At 42.9% G+C, this 21,360-nt stretch overlaps 1 protein-coding gene across 1 annotated transcript; it reads right to left on the bottom strand.

Annotated features, from left to right (window-relative positions):
- Positions 1-369: 369 nt before the first annotated feature.
- On the bottom strand, positions 370-16,923 carry LOC124798675 (lysozyme c-1-like). Its single transcript, XM_047262174.1, has 4 exons — positions 16,749-16,923; positions 1,769-1,857; positions 902-962; positions 370-686 (listed from the first exon to the last, which is right to left on the bottom strand). The coding sequence occupies exons 1-4, from the start codon at positions 16,888-16,890 to the stop codon at positions 553-555; spliced, it is 426 nt and encodes a 141-aa protein (XP_047118130.1). The 5' UTR covers positions 16,891-16,923; the 3' UTR covers positions 370-552.
- Positions 16,924-21,360: the final 4,437 nt, after the last annotated feature.

The raw sequence follows: 21,360 nt of genomic DNA, 5'->3' as shown, positions 1-21,360 counted from the left end.
GAGTGACTGTGTTAAAACTAGCACGGGCTTGGCAGTGATACTTGTTCACCTAAGTTTCAGAATATATTAATTGAGGACAGAATTTTCAACCTTTCATTTCGTGTGAAAACTTTCTCCCGAAACGTAGACTAGTGACTTTAGTTGCATCCTGGTTCACGTCGAAGTACAGTAGGTTTCGCTCGGCTTTCCTATTGATGATCTGCTGAGACCATGTTCACAGGTAGGTGAAGGTTCGTCGTAATGGGAGGGAAAGAACCGCGCCGCCGCATAACTACAGTATTTATCTACGTACGGTGGTGTGTTTGGAATGTATCTTTCTCGGCAAAATCAAGGCGCTATGATATTGAAATACGATATTGATACAGTATGTTACGTAACATTCATTTAATTATGTTTATTTAGTGAATATTGTTATTTCAGGGACAGTTTCGGTAATGCATAAACTTGGCTGCAGTAGCTTGTAGTAGGCCACAGCCAAACAACCCCCGCAGCAGGGCGGGTCTGAAGTGCGCCTATCCACTCTTGGCAATTATTGGCCACCGCACGCCCTGTCTAGCAGGTGGACACGTTCTCCAGGTGGACACCCTTGCAGCCTTTCCGCCACCCGTCCCAGGCTGAGAAGCGCCGCTTGCGGTAGATCTTCAGAGCGCACTCGAAGTCGTCGTACAGGTCTTCGTTGAGCAGATCTGCAAAAGGAGAGCGCACTCTGTACACCCATCCTGATACGCTAAACATTTCACTTATCCCATGGGTCTTTACTTTTTAACAGCGTGTTTAATTTTCAACTCTACTCTTAAGTAATTACTAAAAATCGCAGAACTGTATATTCTGATGTTTAAAGAGAAGTGGAGTGATCCCTGCTGAGCAGCAAACGCTCAGCGCTGACGAACAGGCCGCTTACCTTCGCATTTCACGTCACACTTGTCAGGGTTGCGAGAATCACCACACCAGTACTGGTTTATCTGCAACAAAAATTTTTGTCATCCAACACTGACTCGCTCTTCTGCATGCCATATTAGTAATACCTTGCTTTCATCCGTCATCGTACAGGTCTTCGTTGAGCAGATCTGCAAAAGGAGAGCGCACTCTGCGCACGAAGTTCTAGCAAGATAGTCTGGCATATTGGGAAGCCAGTTCTTCTGTACATGTAGAGAGGAACTCAGCACTAATTCCACCCTTCTACACATGTGACATCAGAAAATGGTTCATATGGCTCTGAGCACATGGGACTTGACATCTGAGGACATCAGTCTCATAGAACTTAGAACTACTTGAACCTAACTTACCTAAGAACATCACACACATCCATGCCCGAGGCAGGATTCGAACCTGCGACCGTAGCAGTCGCGCGGTTCCGGACTGGAGGGCCTAGAACCGCTCGGCCACCGCGACCGGCCATGTGACATTAGAGGACGGGAAATATGGAAACGGGAAATCTTACAATCGATATCATTAGTGATTACCAGGTCACAAAAAAAGTCTGGAGAATTAAAGCAGGAAAGTCAGCGTAAAAGATGAATATGACATAGAAGATGATGATCAAGCGCGTAAATGAGTTAAGGATGAATAGGTGAGATGGCCTTAGAAACTACTGAGGTATTTAACGACACTACTGAGGTATTAGTATTTAACATTCATTCCTTAAAGTCCGCCGCCTGGCCAGTTTAATTTCAGCTGTTAGCAGACAACAGTAAAATATCATGCATACAAGCAACCATTTAAATGTTATAATTTTCCCATGGTCGCATTCTTTTCACCTAATATTTACCTGAAATATGCCGTAATTTGAAGACAGATCTGCATTTTCACCAACGTGATCTGTAGTTAGGTAGCTCTCGCTCTCTGCCAGACAGACCCCTGTTGGAGATAAAAACGATTCGTGTTAAACGAAGGGACACACTACAACATATCTCGAGTGCGTACGTACACACACACACACACACACACACACACACATATACACACACACACACACACACAGCACTTGCTCATCTGAAACATCGGAAAATTGTAAAATGAACGAACCAACTCGCAGTTTACGTCATCGCACAGCAATCGTTTCATTTAACTAGATATCAGTCTGACAAACATCTACGTGCGCCCAGACGTATTTATGTAATTAACAGAAAACAAACCAACGGTATTTCATCATACTGTGTTATGGGTTACGAACACCATTTGCCCACCTTTTGCGTCTTTCCGTCACGATATTGGTTGTGATGAGAAGCTCCGAATGTTGGATTCTTGTCGCTAGCTGCTGATGGACTACAGAAACAGACTGTGCTAGGAAACTGAGCGAGTAATTACATCAGTTACATCCCTTTGCCTCTAGTGTTCTATTTGCCAACCGTTTTCAATTTCGAACACTGAGGATTTGGAAAGTAGGAGAGAGGTAGTGTCTGAAGTAATCTTGTGAGGGCATCTCATTAGTTACCTGCACAGCTCAATCGATAAGAGCACTGCCCTCAAAAGGCAAGGTTCCCAGTTCGATTCCTGGTCAGGCACGCAGTTTTAATCTTAAAGGAAGTTTAAAAACAGGACACACACTGCTGCAGACTGAAAGATTCAATTTTCGTCCAGAATTTGATTCTGCTGAAAATGTCTTCCTACAAGTCGTGTGTGATGTCTTCACGTTGGACACTGTTTTGCTCCATAATGATGCAGACTGAAACCTTATTCAGAATGCTTTTTTTTTTTTTTTTTTTTTTTTTTTTTTTTTTTTTAACATTTATCTTTGCGGCCGACATAGAGTCAAAACCATAAAATTTCAAGCTCCTGTGAAGTGACTCATCACGGTTGCGTAGACAACATATGTACCTGAGCGAAACACTAATGTCCAGAATTGTAAGAGTGTTCATGGCTTGTAAAGGAGCTTCGTTACGGTCATTCCAATTAAGAAGGAAACTAGCTGATCGACGTATGTTTCGATAGGGATATTTCAGCCAGTCCGTGTAGATAATAGTAACGAAGGTACAGAATTAGGACACCAAAGGATGACGAAGACATGAAGTTGCAGCAAATGCTTTTGGAGAAAGGAAACTGTACCCTTTCCAAAGCAGCGAAGATGATCAATTTGAGGTGGTCCTCAGGAAAATAATACAAGGACGACCTGAAGCTGATGGTTGATGGATCCCGTAAGGTAGCTAAAAAAAATGGCTCTAAGCACTATGGGACTTAACATCTGAGGTCATCACTCCCCCAAACTTAGAACGACTTAAACCTTACTAACCTAAGGACATCACACACATCCATGCCCGAGGCAGGATTCGAACCTGTGACCGTAGTAGCAGCAGGGTTCTGAACAGAAGCCCCTAGAACCGCTCCGCCATAGCGGCCGGTAAGGTAACTCATTTTTCATTGTGTCTTGAGTAGTGGTTTGTAAAATTCTAATGCATTCTGCACATCTTTTAATTCAAGATTTGAAGACTATTCTCACAACACGATAAATTATAAGTCAGATGGAAAAACAATTATTTATTCTTTAGAATAGTTACAAGCTGAAGAGGAAACTGACTCTTACGCGTGTATTTGTTTTTCATTTCAATTCATTCACCACCGGACACCGTCGGAAAAGAAAATGGCACCTAGTCATGAGTGGGAGACTCATCGACAGGCAGAGATAACGTAAGTAGTGGATGAGATGAAGTGTATGGATCCGCCAGCCAGACGCGCAATTATCAGCACCAGTTTAATTTTGCGGCTTCTGAGTAACGACAAATTAAGTGACATTTTCTCTCTGACAAGTCTACATAAAAATGCAGGAATACGAGGGTCGTTCAATAATTAATGCAACACTTTTCCTCTAAAAGCCAGATGGTTTTATCCAGGACTCCAGTACAGCACATTATTCCCCACTCTTTTGGTCTCAGACCCCCATTTTTCAACAATCCCCATCCCACTCAATGCGACAGCCTTTCACCATCTTACTTGCAGCTCCTATGTGCCAACATGGCACCACTCTACTGGTCGACGTGGGGGCCAACGTCATGCTGCATCAGTAACCTCCCCAGCACCCACGTAGTGCTTTCCGTGGAGTGTATCTTTTATTGGGTCAAACAGATGGAAGTCTGAAGGTGCAAGGCCCAGGCTGTAGGGTGGATGAGGAAGAACAATCCAATGAAGTTTTGTGAGCTCCTCTCGGGTGCTCAAACTTGGATGAGGCCATGCGTTGTCATGGAGAAGGAGAAATTCGTTTGCGCTTTTGTGGCAACGAACGAGCCGAAGTCGTTTCTTCAGTTTCCTGAAGGCAGCACAAGACACTTGAATTGGACGTCGCATCATAAGAGAGGACATCAAACAGAGTAACCCATTCAGGGTCCCCGAAGACCGTCGCCGTGACTTTACCAGCTGAGGGTGCGGCTTTGAACTTTCTCTTCGGAGAAGAGGTGGTGTGGCGTCACACCTCGGATCGGCATTTTGTTTCGGGTTCGAAGTGGCGGACCCATGTTTCATCACCTGTGACGATGTTCAACAAAAAATTGTCACGATTAAACTCGTAACGTGCAAACAATTCCGCACAGATGTTCGTTCGTTATTATTCATGGTTTTCTGTTGGTCAGCGAGGAACCCAGCGGACACATACTAGAGTACCCCAACCGGTTGACAAGTATGTCAGCACTAGCGCCGTAGACGTCCAGGTGGGCAGCGAGATGTTTGATTCTGATCCGTCTATCAACTCGAGTGAGAGTGTCCGCACGTTCCAACACTGCAGAAGTCAAAATTGTGTGCGGCCGTCCACCATGCGGGAATCAGACAGATTTGAACGACCTTGTTGCGATGATGACACACGCCTTGCACAACGACTCACCGCGCTTTTGTTCATTGGCAGGTCTCCGGAGACATTCTGCAATCGCCTATGAATATCTGCGATACTGTGGGTTTCCGCCAGAAGAAACTGAATGACAGATCTCTGCTTGGAACGCACCTCTGTTGCACTCGCCATTTTGAAGGCTACGTGTAGCCCCGCCGCATGTCGGAGCTTCATGAAACTGAAGAGTCTGAAGCGGAAATATTCCACGATGTCCCATGACAAATTCTGCATTTTTCAACCGAAACTGGCCCAGAATAAAATGTGTTGCATTACTTATTGAACGTCCCTCGTAAAACTCTTCGTATCTTTGGTCAGAGCTTGAATAGGTAACATCTGTAACTGAATTAGTTTCTGTGTTAAGTCATATTTTCATGCATAATGAAATATTAAGAAATGGGGAAGTGATTATTCTTTTGAATGAATGACTTCATCGGGTCTTTACTTTCGTAGTAAGATGAGGTAGGCGATTAGATCAAATTGTTACGGCAGTGTTGAATTATCTAACATGCTTGTTTCTGTCGACGCATTTGCATACAGTAAAAAGTATATGAAAGAGTTGTGGGTCAAACTTTGTTATAATATAGAAAAGAATTTTGGATATATTCCTGTTCCACAAAGCACTATAATTTTACTGTCGGCGAATCGCCTTGCTTGTGTCCTCCCAATTACAAACTGACTTTTCACTATTTTCTGGGATTATGGGTAGAATTTTGTTCGAGGTGGCTGAAAATTGTGGTGATGAAGATTCAAACGGCTTTTTCCTTCACTGAAAAGTGCTGAGGCAACGAAATAGTTTTTAGATGTGATGACAGCTTTGGGTATACTTGTAGCCTGGTGGCTCAGTGGTATAGTGCTAAACTACAAGCCGGCCGATGTGGCCGAGCGGTTCTTATACTGGAAGCTTCACATAGAAATTGTTGTGGAAAGGCGAACCAGAGAGAACAAAAAAAAATGGCTCTGAGCACTATGGGACTCAACTGCTGAGGTCATTAGTCCCCTAGAACTTAGAACTAGTTAAACCTAACTAACCTAAGGACATCACAAACATCCATGCCCGAGGCAGGATTCGAACCTGCGACCGTAGCGGTCTTGCGGTTCCAGACTGCAGCGCCTTTAACCGCACGGCCACTTCGGCCGGCCAGAGAGAACATTTCAATCGCAGAACGCCTAGAGGATGCAACAAATCTAAAGACATTACGTAAGCCGGCGGCGGTGACTGAGCGGTTCTAGACGCTTCAGTCCGGAACCGCGTTGCTGCTACGGTCGCAGATTCGAATTCTGCCTCGGGCACGGATGTGTGTGGTGTCCTTAGGTTAGTTAGGTTTAAGTAGTTCTAAGTCTAGGGGACTGATGACCTCAGATGTTACGTCCCATAGTGCTTGGACCCATTCGAACGATTTGTAAATCACAATCTGAAGATCCAAAGGAAACAACAATTTGACCTCATATTTTAAGGAGAAAAAAAGCACACTTTAAAGACTTCCGCCTTAGCAACCGATCCCGTGAGAAAATTTGGGCCGCAATTCTGATCGTACGCAGTTACGACGTACTGAACATACAGCTTTTAAATTGGTCGCTAGCCCTCGCCCAACCCCGTTGCACCCGCTTAATACCCGAGCGCGAAGTACTGTCCAACGTAGTGACAAATACAGCCCTCGTATTCGCAGGATGTTGTTGCGAGGAAAGACGAGGGGGAGGGATCGTCGTGGCTAAAGTATTTTGGAAACTTTTTCGATTTTCAATTCAATCATGCAAATCGCATTGAAGAACTACGGAACTCCTGCAGATGTACTTTACTTTAACAGTGTCAGCTTTACAACAGCGCTACGCTACTTCTTTAATGACACATTCATTTACACTGCATGTGTGAATCTCTACGCAAAATGCAACAGTTTAGACAATCATCAAAGCTCGTTACCAATAACAAAATAGTAAAAACAGTATTTCACATGTTGAAAGGCATCTGCTCCGTCACGGGTGTAGCCACTTCGGTACCAAGCCCACTGGTAGACGACCAAAATATTGGTCCTCATAATTGCCTGTAAGGAAGAGCGCATTTGGAGGCTGTTGCTACCCTTAGCTTAGTGTCGCGGAGTTGGTAAACCTGCGGACAAAACCCTCGATTACGCGGAAGTATCCTGTTGCGCCTGATGGTGTCATAATCAGTACAGAAACCGCAGTGATTTTCACTCCGTGCTCTTGATGCTCTGACAAGCTTTTCTGAGCGGAAAACGAGTCTACAATTAAAATTATCGTGCTGTCTTCTCAAACGATTTTCGAGAACTCCTTTTGTCATGACATTCGTAAATGTTCCTTGTTCATTCATCCAGAAGATGAGGCAACTGCTAAACTATTACCTGCATGAAACAAACTTTGCCTGACTCACAGTCGAAACGTCCCGGTCGAATTTTTGAAAACTACAGAGGTGACAGAAAGTGCCCATCTGCAGATACCGATACCACTATTGTATAGATGTGCATCGTGTTATTGACGGACTGCAGGACTTTGCCGGCCTGTTTCGTTCCTTCTTTGACGACAGAGCGGTCGAACGTCTTCTCCAAATTAAAGCCGCTCTGATTCATATTGAATAGATTCTGTGTGCCGACCGTGTCCATAATAGCTGTGGTGTCAGAAATAAACTCTCCAAATGCTATAAGTATGGCTGTCTCGTTATCTACCGTAGATTTTTAGTTGTACTAACACGAGATATTTTTTGCGATACAGTACCATGTTTCTTCTTGAAAGCATACATACATCCGGCAGATGCTTAAAAAAAATTTTAATTCTACCTCCATTGCTGCTTCAACGCTCCACTTTCGTATATTAACGTCGCGGATCGTTACCTATTTTCTGTAAGACTATGCATTATTAAATTTGTCTTGACAGGTTGTTTTGACCTTCGAAAACTCTCATTGACCTGTACCCCAGTTCTTCACTCCAAATGTACAGATTCCTTTCATGTTTAAATAATTTAAAGTTCCCCTTCGCCGTCCTGAAAGACAGATTACCCTGTATTGCACTTTTCCAAAAGTTGACACCGTTTCGTACAATCCTGTGCCACGAGCAGGGGCAACGTGGTATCCGAAGATACTACATCATTGACTGCCACGTTTTCACATCGCTGCTGCGTTATACCAGTGAAGCTTTCGACGAATGTGACTGATGAAAGGGCTGCCTAATCGTCGTCGTCATCATCGTCTTCTATACGTTTTTCTCTGTATCTAGCACGCCTTCATTCGTGATGGTCTATGATTTCTTCAACGAAATTGAAAGTTATAAGTAGTAACACATAGAAAGTCCTTTACGCTTTCGTTTGCTTTGTATAAAGGGTAGTCAGATAGCCGCATGTTAATGATGTTTACCAATCGCTACTTTCACTTTCATCGATAAAGTCATCGCCTTGACCAAACCTCCAACGCACCAACTGTCCAGCTTCCAGTTGTATGAGGTGTGGCTAAAAAAAAACCGGACTAGTACTGGTGAAACAATAAAACGAATGCAATAAGGCTGAAAGTCGCGTGGCCTGTCACGTGACTCTCGCTCCGCCTACTGCTCGAGTTTCATCTGCCTCCTGCACTCAGTCTGCCCGAGGCGTCTGTTTTAAGTAGTTGACGTTTTGTCTGTGCGTCGGAAAATGTTGAGTGTACAGAAAGAACAGCGTGTTAACATCAAATTTTGTTTCAAACTAGGAAAATCTGCAAGTGAAACGTTTGTAATGTTACAACAAGTGTACGGCGATGATTGTTTATCGCGAACACAAGTGTTTGAGTGGTTTAAACGATTTAAAGATGACCGCGAAGACACCAGTGATGACACTCGCACTGGCAGACCATTGTCAGCAAAAACTGATGCAAACATTGAAAAAATCGGTAAACTTGTTCGACAAGATCGCCGTTTAACAATCAGAGCAGTGTCTGAGTTAACAGGAGTTGACAAGGAAAGTGTTAGGCAGATTCTTCATGAAAGTTTCAACATGAACAAAGTGTGTTCAAAAATGGTTCCAAAGTGTCTCACAATTGAACAGAAGGAACGCCGAAGAATGATATGTTCTGACATCCTGGAAAACATTGAAAGTGATCCCACCTTCTTACAAAATGTTATTACTTGCTATGAATCGTGGGTTTTTACTTACGATCCCGAAACTAAACGCCAATCGATGCATTGGAAAACTCCTGGTTCTCCACGACAAAAAAAAGCACGAATGTCAAAATCGAAATTCAAGGCAATGATGATTGTTTTTTTTTTTTTTTTTTTTTTTTTTTTTTGACATCAAAGGGATTGTGCACATTGATTGGGTACCAGAGGGACAAACAGTGAATCAGCATTACTACATTAGCGTCCTGGCTACCCTACGTGAGCGAGTACGGAGAAAACGGAACGATTTGTGGAGAAAAAAGTCATGGATCCTTCACCAAGACAATGCCCCAGCTCACAGTGCGTTGTCAGTGAAGACGTTTTTGGCAAAACACAACATTCCCATCTTAGATCATCCACCCTACTCACCTGATTTGGCCCCCTGTGACTTTTTTCTTTTCCCTAAAGTCAAGTCAGCTTTGAAAGGAACTAGATTTGAGACTGTTGAAGCAGTAAAAGAAAAAGCGACGGAAGTAATGTATGGACTTACCGAAAATGATCTGCAGCATTGCTATGAACAGTGGAAAATTCGTATGGAGCGGTGTAGAGACCGAGGAGGAGAGTACATTGAAGGAGATAACATGAAATTGTAAATAATTGTAAATAAATGTTTTTTCCAGCATCAGTCCGGTTTTTTTCTAGCCGCACCTCGTACTCCAATACAGCCAAATCTACAACAGGTGGCCTAGAATTAAGTCGGACAAATTTCAGTTGCTCTGTAGTTTTTAACACGACTGAAAGTCTTACGACGTATTTACTTATTTGCTTTATTTCGAGAATGAGTACGATTTATTGCACCACATTCGAGTAGTTAGATGTTTGTAATTGCATTTGTCTGTTTTCTATGTGTGGCAAAAGCAAGTACAGCTCAATGCAGAGTTTTATACAATCGCTACAGCTAACCACGCTTTTACACTTTGTTGAAAGAGAGGCGATATCCCATTTCTCCTCGCCTACATCAGGCTGTTTCCACGAACACATCTCACATGCCGCCAAGCGTACCGCGAATATGCTTCCTTCACGGGAATAAGAAATGACATCACACAGAGGCACTGTAACCATTAATTGTGGTCGATGTTGGCATCTTGCTTAACACTTCATCCGCCAGTATCGATTTGGTGTTCTCCTTCTAAGTATAATGTTGTGCATTGGACGTCAGCGACTAACTCTTGCCTAAGTAGCTATGGTCCCTCGCGGAAGATATGCTGCGGATGATAAATTCACTCTCCTGGAGGGTATTTAAATAGATAGAGGACAGAAGTTATCGTTAGGAAGATAGTGTTTGACGTCCCTTTGTGAGGGTACTGGTGTGTAGTATCTGTAAGTGGTTATCTTTGGAGGGCGACAATGCCCAGAGGCGCAGAGTCGCAAGCAGAGGCAGTTGTTGATTTCTCTCTATGTTTAATAGTAGCGGCACACAGTTTGAATAATAGTGTGTTTATGTTTGTGCAGTGTGATGAAGGAAATAAATTAAATTTTACCAGTTCTTAATGCGTCTCCATCAGTTAGTACCACACGATTGCATTTAACAATGAACGAAGTCTCGATATACACGGTCAACTACAACAAGAGGATTGTAACATAATAATCATTAATTAACCCATATAATCTCCAAGGAGACGGGAGCTTATACCTTCAACTATGAGATCATCAGATGTCGAACACAAGTCCTTATTGAGGAAGAAAATAGGTCGTGTCCTTTCCAAAGGAATTGCCCCTCCGTTTGCCTTAAGCAGTTTAGGGAAACTGTTATGTCCTAGCCAGTAATGCCACCCGAGCCCGCTGCCAAAAGGTTGGCAGCATCAAAGTCCGGACGCCGTCCGCATAAGCAGCGCCAGCGAGACAGGAAATCGCCTCAAGTCTGCGCGCGCCACCGCTGGCTTCTGGCTTCTTAACCGCTGGAGTCGCGAGCGCTAGGACAGTTCTGTATTCGCCGCTCAGTTGTATACTCGCCACCGAACTGTGTACTTGCTAGTCAGTTGTGTGTTCATCGCAGCAGAGTTGTTGTTTGTCGTCAGCCGACGCTGACCTAGCCGCTCTGTCGTCAGCCGACGCTGACCTAGCCGCTCCGACTCGAACTAGACAGATTTCTGTAGACACGGAGTTCACTACCGTGTTTCTGTATCTTCGTTAATAAAGATAAGTACCGACTTTTATTTAATCAGAGTGTTTGGGTCTTCATCTTTCTGTTCACTGTTCCAGCGGACCGGTCGGCCCGCTATTAAAAGTGTGGCGGTGACTTCGTAAGCAGTTTCTACAGCGAATTGCTTGTCGCTACGAACGCCGCCACAAAAGAAACCACGGAAAGCGTAATTAGGATTTGAATCTCAGTCCTTCGAAATTCGACTCCAGTGTCTGACCACTGCGATACCTCGCTCGATAAATTATTGTTAAGTCCGGAACAGATTTAAAAGCGTAGGCAATTATTATATAGACGATACTAAACTGTTGATAAGAAGTGTACATACTCTTATTCCAATCCGTATTTGCCATTCTGGTAAACTAAACATGATTTAAGAAAGATGTGTAAAATGCAGGAGAGGCAGCTGGCAACGAGTTAAGCAGTGTGCATACGTCAAATGGCTGAACCAGTGACATTTTATAACCATTGTCCAGACTATCTCCCAGTTTAATGCATCACTCATTAACGCGTTCTGGCGAGACCATCACCGTCTGTGATAAAAAGCAAATTACGATGAGACGTGTATTCTGAATCACAATATAATGACGGCATATACCAAAGATTTATAATACAGACAATAGATGCAGATGCACTGTACCACAGCAGGATTAGTACTTCGACGAACTATCGATAATTGCATATCTCAACCACATTTGATGTTCAATATGAAGAAAACAGAACGGTGACTCGTCAGACGGTGCTAAAAGACGTACGAATGCACTAAAACAAACTAAACAATAAGACGCAAAGAAGCACTAATCTTAATTTCTGTATATGTAAATGGTAATTTTCTCACTATTCAAATTCTTCTGACTTTAAATATAATAAATGTTTATTGTGCTTGCAAAGGAAGTTACGTGTGGTGAAATACAAAGACATCATAGATAAGTATGTGAGAAAGAAAAATTCCAGAGATATTCGTTATCAGCATGAACGCTGTTTTTCTCCTTCAATATGAACGGAAAACTGCATCCAGTATGCGTCACCACGACTTCTTATGATACGAAGCTATTGCGGAGTCGAAATGGCTCGAAAGCAGAAGGTACCATTCAAAGCAAAGTGAAACCTACGAACTTTTTATGATAGGCTATATCAGTCGTTACCTACACTATCCATGTTAGTTCTCGTAACATCACATTAAGAGACTTTGCTTAATGACTAGCAAACTATCGGACTTTGCGCAATGACAACCAAACTATCGACTTTCAGGCTTAGGCCCCGAGCTATGCCGTAGATCAGTGTGTCACCAAAGCCCTTTATCTTCCCGATTCTGTTAGATTTCGATTACTCGCTCGCAACGAGACAATAGCGTATCTCAAGCAGATTGCTAGTTCGTACATTTTGTAGGTGGATCGCCATCATTCCTTTCGTCTCGCATGCCGCAAAGTGTCACATTCTTACAGGAGGCCGCAACTAAAACACATGTACCTTGTGAGACATGGGTTATTGCAGTTGTATAGAGAATTATCAGTACTTAGTGGTGTAGGCTAACTTTCTGCTGAAGTTTATTGCTGATCTGTTTTGCTCTCTTCTTTCTGCAGAGCCTGTGATCCTGTTATCTATTATGCCAGTTCCTGTTTACCACATCATTCGTTCCGTGCTTACAGTACTGAGCGCTGAAGAGCTACAGTTCATGGTTTTCATTTTATTTGCGACTGAGACAGGATTCGTGTGTGTTCCTTTTATTAATCTGTTCCGCTCTTTTTCATTTGTCTGAGTTCAAAAGTTATTAATAACTTATCCTCAAAGGCGGAATATACTTTGTGGTGATATAGTAATCTGTAGTGTAACCCGAAGTCTAGGTTAGGTTCCAAGCTGAAAGTTTCATTTTCCTTTATATTCTGTTCAGTGGCGTCCCTTTTTCCATAATTTCCTATGAACGCTTGCGACAGGCATTTCCAACGTACCGGTACACTATAACAAAAAATGGTTCAAATGGCTCTGAGCACTATGGGACTTAACATCTTAGGTCATCAGTCCCCTAGAACTTAGAACTACTTAAACCTAACTAACCTAAGGACAGCACACAACACCCAGCCATCACGAGGCAGAGAAAATCCCTGACCCCGCCGGGAATCGAACCCGGGAACCCGGGCGTGGGAAGCGAGAACGCTACCGCACGACCACGAGATGCGGGCACACTATAACACTTTAAGGTTAGAGCGGGGGCAGCTTCTCGTGAAGTTTTACCCTGTAAGCAAATCGTAACTTTTTTAAAGACATCTTTCGTACTTTCAGGTTTGTCGATATTTTGCAGCTATGGCTTTGATTGTATTCAACACACAGGGTGTACGAATAACGACTTCAGTCACAAATTTTTGTGCTTTATTAAATCGCACGATGTATTTCGGATCGTCATGATGGACCCACAGGGTCCGAAATGTACAGTGTGTCATAACAGAACACGAAAATTTGTGATTGTAGGCGTTGCTTTTCATATTTGTTTATTTTTGTCTTTCTCTGACTAGCACAATGCAACCATCCCGCCGGATACTGGACTCGCATTCGGGAGGACGACGGTTCAATCCCGCGTCCGGCCATCCCGATTTAGGTTTTCCGTGATTTCCCTAAATCTCTCCAGGCAAATGCCGGGATGGTTCCTTTGAAAAGGGCACGGCCGACTTCCTTCCCCATCCTTCCCCAATCCGATGAGACCGATGACCTCGCTGTCTGGTCTCCTTCCCCAAAACAACCCAACCCATACGTAGTATCAATTTCAGCACGTTTTGCTATAAATTCCATCCATTACACCAACGCATTTCTGGAACTGAAAGGTAAATTCGCCGTTACCAGCACATAGAAATCGTGATTTAGTGGAGCCACGGAAATGTAATTTTGAAACACCAGCATGGGGATTAGCACCCCACTCCCCATATGGAATTCAGCTCTATAGTCTTTGGTATTTATGGGTCCACAACCGCTGTCAATTTCTTGAGGGAAGTGATTTTCTCGCGTAGACTGTTTTATTTTTGAAATAAACACTTTATTTCATGATTTAGATATCTGGCAATTTCGCCCTCTTCTGCGTTCCTACTTGCATCACAGCAAAAATGTTTTGAGATTAGCATTATATATTGTACACATGCGAAGGTGTCTTTAATAATGATTTCGTTCTATCACAATAATTTCGGACACAAATATCTCAAAAGTGAAATCCATTTGCAAAAATGGGCAAAAATGCGACCCTTATTCGCGTTTGCCACTGTGACTGCGAGTAACTGATTAAAAATACGTTAGTGTGACATTTAAAATAAAACTACACATGATGTGATCAGCGTATTGAAATCAATTGTTGCTTCCTCCACACAGAAGTGCGGAATATAAGAAGCTGTACGGCAGGCGGGGGCAAAGCTGCGCACGGGCCAAAGACCAGAATCTAGAGTTTTCCTACTTGTGAGTGTAGTGTGGCAGCCCTGCGTCATCAGCTGCGAGCTTCTATGGTGGAAGAGTCTTAGATAACCTAACTCACTCTTTAAGCATATGTGTTAGTTTAATAGGTTACCGTATATCGCAGGTGATTTGGAAGTTCGGATATCAGCGGCAGGGGGCAAAGACACTACGAACTAGCTGAGGTAAATGTCCAGATGCGTACCTTCGCCCCAAGACGTTTGTCTTCTCTTTCTTTGGTTTTACTACTGAACGTGTATATTTAACATATTTAATGGACCTTAATTTATAGTTCACTATTTCACATCGGCTTGTTCAGTATTAAGAAGACTACTTCATGTTACAGAAACTACGAGAGAAAATGTTCTCCACGCCGTTGGCTTCTAAAACATTAGAGGAGGCTAAGAAGCTAATAGAAAATGGATTTTCCATTATAAATGCAGCTAAAAGGCATGGATGTAACTAATCCACACTACGTAAAAGACTTAAGGTAGGCTGTGGGGTAGCATCGTTCGGACGTTTCAATTGAGTATTTCCTGAGGCAGAGGAAACTTAAGTTGTCGGACGATCTGGATACTATGTCCTATGGCTTTACGTTTAGACACTTCCGACATCTGGCAAGTCAGTTTCCCAAAGTAATGGCGCAACTCACCAGTTTAGTGCAGAAACCCACGTGGCAGAAAAAGACTGGGCTGGCTCATTCATCGCTCGTCATAATTTTAAGTTTGAGGCAACCGGAAAAAATCAATATCGGAAGGATTATGGGGTTCAGTAAAGCACAAACGGAATTTTTTTCAGCTACTTGGAAACTTTGTAATCAAAGTATAATTTAAGTGAAAATGAAAAGTGAGTTCGCAATAACATTTCATTATTAACGGTTTCGTCTTATCTACAAGTTATTTCCAGAATTTTTGCCCCCTAAGGCTTGTGCTGGCTCTTCGGATATTTCGTGATACCACGAAGCTGGTGATGACGTAAGCCATAGTCGGCCAGCGAATGGCACACTATTTAACCTGTGGCTCCACAGCCACCACTCAGTGTACAATCGTGGTATCACGAACAATCCGAGGAGCCGCTAGCACCAGCCATAGGTTCAGCCATCTTTGGCTTGTAGATGAGCCGAAACCGGTTAATAAAGAAATGTTATTGCGAACTCGACTGTTCATTTTCGCTTAAATATAGTATCAGGTCGCTGCTCTCCGTAGATCAGGTGGCCAAAATTTATAATTTTGCGCCCCGTCGAGTCTACTATGAAGACGAAACATGAGTACGGCTGTACTGAGAAAACTGCGGAAAAGTGTGACAAGAAAAGGCCAGATAACGATAATACAGTGTGTTTCACTGTTGTAAAACGTTGATGATGGAGACAATGATGATGATTTTTTATCCGTATGGCTTGGGCCCCCAGTTCGGACAGACCGTTCGCCGGTTGCCCGTCTTTCAATTTGACGCCACTTCGGCGACCTGCAGTCAATGACGATAGGATGATGATTAGGACAGCACAACACCCAGTCCCTGGGCGGAGAAAATTCCGCGACCCATCCGGGAATCGAACCTGGGCCCAGAGGATTGACACTCCGTCACGCTGACCATTCAGCTACCGGGGGCGGACATGGTGGTTTTGGTTTGTGATGATGGTAAAGATTTTGACATAGTAAAGCATACAATTTAATTTTCGTTTAGCCTGTTCTAATAATTTCTTTGTGTGTCGAATTTTGCCCAATAACTATAGAAGTTTACCCCAAACCTGGAGCAAAAATACATTTTCATCATTTGTAAAATTTTGTTAAATACAACATTAATATATCATACAAACAATCTGCAACTTATGGTATCGTGTAACGTACGGGTATGATCCCAGGTGTATTGTCTACAATTTTCATTGTCATGTTATCGGGAATGTAGAAGGGAAAAACAGAAAAGTGGTAAGTGCACACTTCTGGCACCGCACACTTACAACTTTTACATACACTTCCAACTTTTTACTGTGATGCAAGTAACTGAAGTAGATTCATACCGCTCAAGGGGGCGAGACTAGCTGGCTAAAGCACGAAATTAAGTGGTTATTTCAAAACTAAAGCAGCCTGCGCGGGAAAACGACTTCTGCAAGAGTCCAGCTCAGGTGGTAGCCGCCCCCCCCCCCCCCCACCGGCCACACACACACACACACACACACACACACACACACACACAGTCAACTGCAAGATCGAGACGCGTAGGTGTCTGGGTACTCACAGTGTTTGACGAGGCCCACGGAGACGTTGTGGCGGAGTATCTCGTTGGCAAGCTCGCATCTGGTGATGACGCGGCCTCGTGCCACGGCGCTCAAGGCCACCAACAGTCCCGCCACCAACACCAGAACCTTCCCGTTCCGCATCCCGACAGGTACTGACTCCTTACTACTAGCCGAGCGCCGTCTGTCGCCAGCCGGCGAGCCGATCCGTAATCAGGTACAGCGCCACATGCGGACTCGGCTCTCAACTGACACCCGTGCCAGGTTTCTACGCGCTGCTGCAATGACGTCACTCCAGGGGCATCACTAAAGCTGCGTCTGGATACACCCAAACACTGTCACTGCACGCCGCTATTTACCATGTCACAAAAAGTTAAAGGGTTTTAATTTTGCAAACCGCTGTGGCCGAGCGATTCTAGGTGCTTCAGCCCGGAACCGCGCTGCTGCTAAAGTCGCAGGTTCGAATCCTGCCTCGGGCATGAATGTGTGTGATGTCCTTAGGTTAGTTAGGTTTAAGTAGTTCTAAGTCTAGGGGACTGATGACCTCAGATGTCAAGTCCCATACTGCTTAGAGCCATTTTTTGTTTTAATTTTGAAATTACAAACGTGTGGTTCCTGAAGAGGGGCAGCAGCCTTTCCAATAGTTGCAGGGGTAACAGTCTGCATGCTTGACTGATCTGGCCTTGTAACATTAACCAAAACGGCCTTGTTGTGCTGGTGCTGCGAATGGCTGAAAGCAAGGGGAAACTACAGCCGTAGTTCTTCCTTAGGGGATGGAGCGTTGCTGTATTATTAAATGACAATGGCATCATCTTGGGTAAAATATTCCGGAGGTAAAATAGTCCCCCATTCGGATCTCTGGGCGGGGACTACTCAGGAGGACGTCGTTTTCAACAGAAAGAAAGAATTTTGAATCATTGTCATCGTTTGGACTGGGATCCCAACCCCTTTTTCGAAAACAGATTTCGCAATGTCACTTGTGGTTGGTCATGTAAACACTCCAATACAGCTTCATGTTTCCTCTTCCACACTCTATTTTCACTCGCGTGTACACGCACGACAGTCTTCGGAACGTTCATCCATTCTGTTGTTTTTAAAAACTTTCGGCTTATCTGGACCGTGTGATTTTTTTGTGCAATGGAGAAGTGAAAATACTAAACTCAGTATGAAATTTCCGACTCCGATATTTAGCTGAAAGGAAACAGCCGTTGTATTGGATAAATCAGAAACCAGGACAGCTGATTCCCAAAGCTTGTGTATGGAAAACAACTGACGATCGGAACGCCGATGTTAGACCGGTCTAGCAAAGCCTCTTCAGGCCTTAACATGTAAACTGGTCAGCGGAAAACGATTTTCGAAGTACAATTTTCGTCTCACGTAAACGCAGCAAGTGATAAAGACCGTTCGATTATCGCCTACCGGCTGCATTTCGAAATGCCGTCAGTTTGTTTAGGTTCTCATCGGGTACCACAACAGTTACACGAAAACAAATAATCTGTTGATAATAGCACGAGACTCAGTTTGAGCCGCGCGGGATTAGCCGAGCGGTCTGCGGCGCTGCAGTCATGGACTGTGCGGCTGGTCCCGGCGGAGGTTCGAATCCTCCCTCGGGCATGAGTGTGTGTGTGTTTGTTCTTAGGATAATTTAGGTTAAGTAGTGTCTAAGCTTAGGGACTAATGACCTTAGCACTTAAGGTCCATAAGATTTCACACACTTTTTTTTTTAACTCAGTTTGAAGTGGTGTGTTTTGTACAGTTATATGTGCAGAGTGTATTATATTTTCGGAAATGCATGTGTCACTTTTCTTCTTTTATGTCTATTAGGAATTTATTACATCACAAAGGATGTACAGCCTAATGTCTTTGAGCTGGATTAACACTTAATTTGTTATTACTGCACATCATATGTTGTATGATGACAACTAATTACTAATAACAGAAGGCTGTTTGTGGTTTCCCAGCGGTTTATTTCGTTCCTTAAGTGGGAAAATTTAAAGGGCTACAGTTAATGAGAATCCTTCACTCACTATTCTTAGTTCATCCCTATTCTCTTAACGAAAGCTTGATCTGACTATAAATGAACTTACAGGGGCAAAATGATTTCGTGTAAGACTTATATTCCTACTATTGACACTTACAGCGTAAGTCGTACTCCAGTAATATCTGAGCCTAGGATTACAAATGGTTCAAATGGCTCTGAGCACTATGGGACTTAACATCTTAGGTCATCAGTCCCCCTAGAACTTAGAACTACTTAAACCTAACTAACCTAAGGACATCACACACATCCATGCCCGAGGCAGGATTCGAACCTGCGACCGTAGCAGTCCCGCGGTTCCGGACTGCAGCGCTAGAACCGCACGACCACCTCGGCCGGCTCCCAGGATTACAAAGTGCGACATTAAGTAGCGTGAAACTGAACTAAATAGTAGTGCGAGTGGGTACAAACAAGTGAGAGGACCACTGGCTGTCATTAAAGAAAAATAATTAAAAAGTAAGTTCGTTTGGCTTTTTTATTACAGTCTCTTGATTGGTTGTAAGCAGTTTCGGAGAAGAATATCATGATAACGTAATTGTTTTGTACCATGTCTGTTTTTGTGGTACTCAACCATTCATTTAAGCGTAAGCAAATTCTAGAAATTATGCCAGTAGTTTTGATTTCAAATGGTAGTGATATCTCTGTTTAAGTCATATCTGTGGAGAATTCGTTAATCGTTCCGGTGCGATTTAAGCGTTGGTGGAAAGTACATATCAACAAGAAATCGTTTGTCTTAGCTGACGAATATGAAGAAAAGAGCTTACAATAAGTGGAAGCAGGAGGATGTTGACAAAGCTTTACTGAAACATTAGAATGGTGAAAATGGATTAATTGAAGCATGTAGAAGACGTAATGTACCAAAGTCTACACTGCGTATTCATTTGAAGGGTTTAGATAAGACATGAAAATTTGAAAGACCTAATGATATAACAGCGGATATGGAAATTGAATTATTACTGCACATCATTAATTTAGGGTCTCGCTTCTTCGGAGTGACTATTAGCGAATTAAGGAAACTTACCTACTAAATCTATCATCTACCACATCGATTCACTAAAGAAAAAAAAGAATAGTCGGTAAAAAATGGTATTAAAGGTTTATGAAAAATCATCCCACTATGTCCTTGCGATTTGCCTAAGCTACATCGATGGCATGAAGGAAGAGGTTTAACAAAGAGCGTACAAATGAGTTTTGTGATATGTTTACTGCTGACCGAATTATAAAGTGGATGAAACTGCATTAACCACAGTTCACAAATCATCTAAAGTAATTGCCCCTAAAGGCAAACATCAAATCGGCGCAATCACGAGCGGAAAAAGGGGTCTTACAACGAACTGTGTATTTGCAATGAGTGCAGTAGGGGAATCCATACCTTCAGTGTTAATATTTAAGCGCAGCAGAATAAATGATGTTTCAAAAATGATAGTTGCACCAAACACAGAATTTGGGTGCTCGACAAATGGATGGGTAACATCAAAACTGTTTCGTCTATGGGTCGAAAATTTCATAAAAGTAGAAGAAAAGGGATCAGAACCAAATTTTGCTTTTACTAGATGGACATCGCACATACCAATAATTTAGCTGGTTCGTGATTATTGTATGAATACCATCATTTCCTGCTCACAAAACATAGCACTAGACGGTTTTAAGGCAACAGGCTTGTGTCCAAATGATAGAAAAGTCGTCAAAGAAGAGGACTTTGTAACTCTTACTGTACATATTGTTGATCAATCAGACCAAGAATCGGCTGATCGAACTGAAGCAACAACGAGAAAATTTGGAAGGCCGCCCAACGTTGCAACCCCACGCAATGATCAGTTTGGATCTTCTACAATGACTCAAAATTGTGGACCCAAAAACAATATTGCAGCCGTTGCCGAAATTAACAGTCAGCAAATAACGTCTTACTTGAACTCTTTATTTCCTATCCCTTGTGTAACAACAGTATGAAGAGAAGTACGAACCGACCTAAACCAACTACGGAATTAACATCAAGTCCTTACAGAAAGGAAAGAAAAGTCAAAGAAAAGGGAAATAAGAGGAAGAGACCTGTGCACGAACCTATAAAAAGAGACGGATAGATGAAAAATTTAACAAGAACGATGAAATAATATGTCAACTGTGTAAAGAAGATCGAGAAGAAGACATAATTAAGAGTATGAAAAATAAAAGTTGGGTACATGACCTATGCGCTGGCGTGGAGATTAAACTAAAGAACAATTCCTGTGATACCTGTGTTCAAACCAACTGATTTTCCCAATGCCAGTTATCCAATTTAATTTGTTAAGAATTTGTATTTTCTTACTCATGTATAATTTCACTACGTGTAACTATGGGAACCACGTTAGGTTTATAGTTTGTAATTTGTTATTTTGACTTTTGTTACATTATGGCATATGTTTGTTGTGTCGTCGTTGATTTCTTATCCTAAGTACGGTTTAGACTATCGGCGGTACGCATTAGGAAACCAGGCGCCTTAATCGTACTGAAGGTACAGTTTTGGAAAAGGTTGAAAACGCATTTTGTGACAAGATCTTTGTAGTTGTGCGGATGTTGATTGCTAGCTTACAAAATAG

The sequence above is a fragment of the Schistocerca piceifrons genome, chromosome 5, assembly GCF_021461385.2.
Source record: "Schistocerca piceifrons isolate TAMUIC-IGC-003096 chromosome 5, iqSchPice1.1, whole genome shotgun sequence".
Classification (NCBI taxonomy): Eukaryota; Metazoa; Arthropoda; class Insecta; order Orthoptera; family Acrididae; genus Schistocerca; species Schistocerca piceifrons.
The sequence above is the reverse complement of the archived record's forward strand: the minus strand, read 5'-3'. Positions and strand labels throughout refer to the sequence as shown.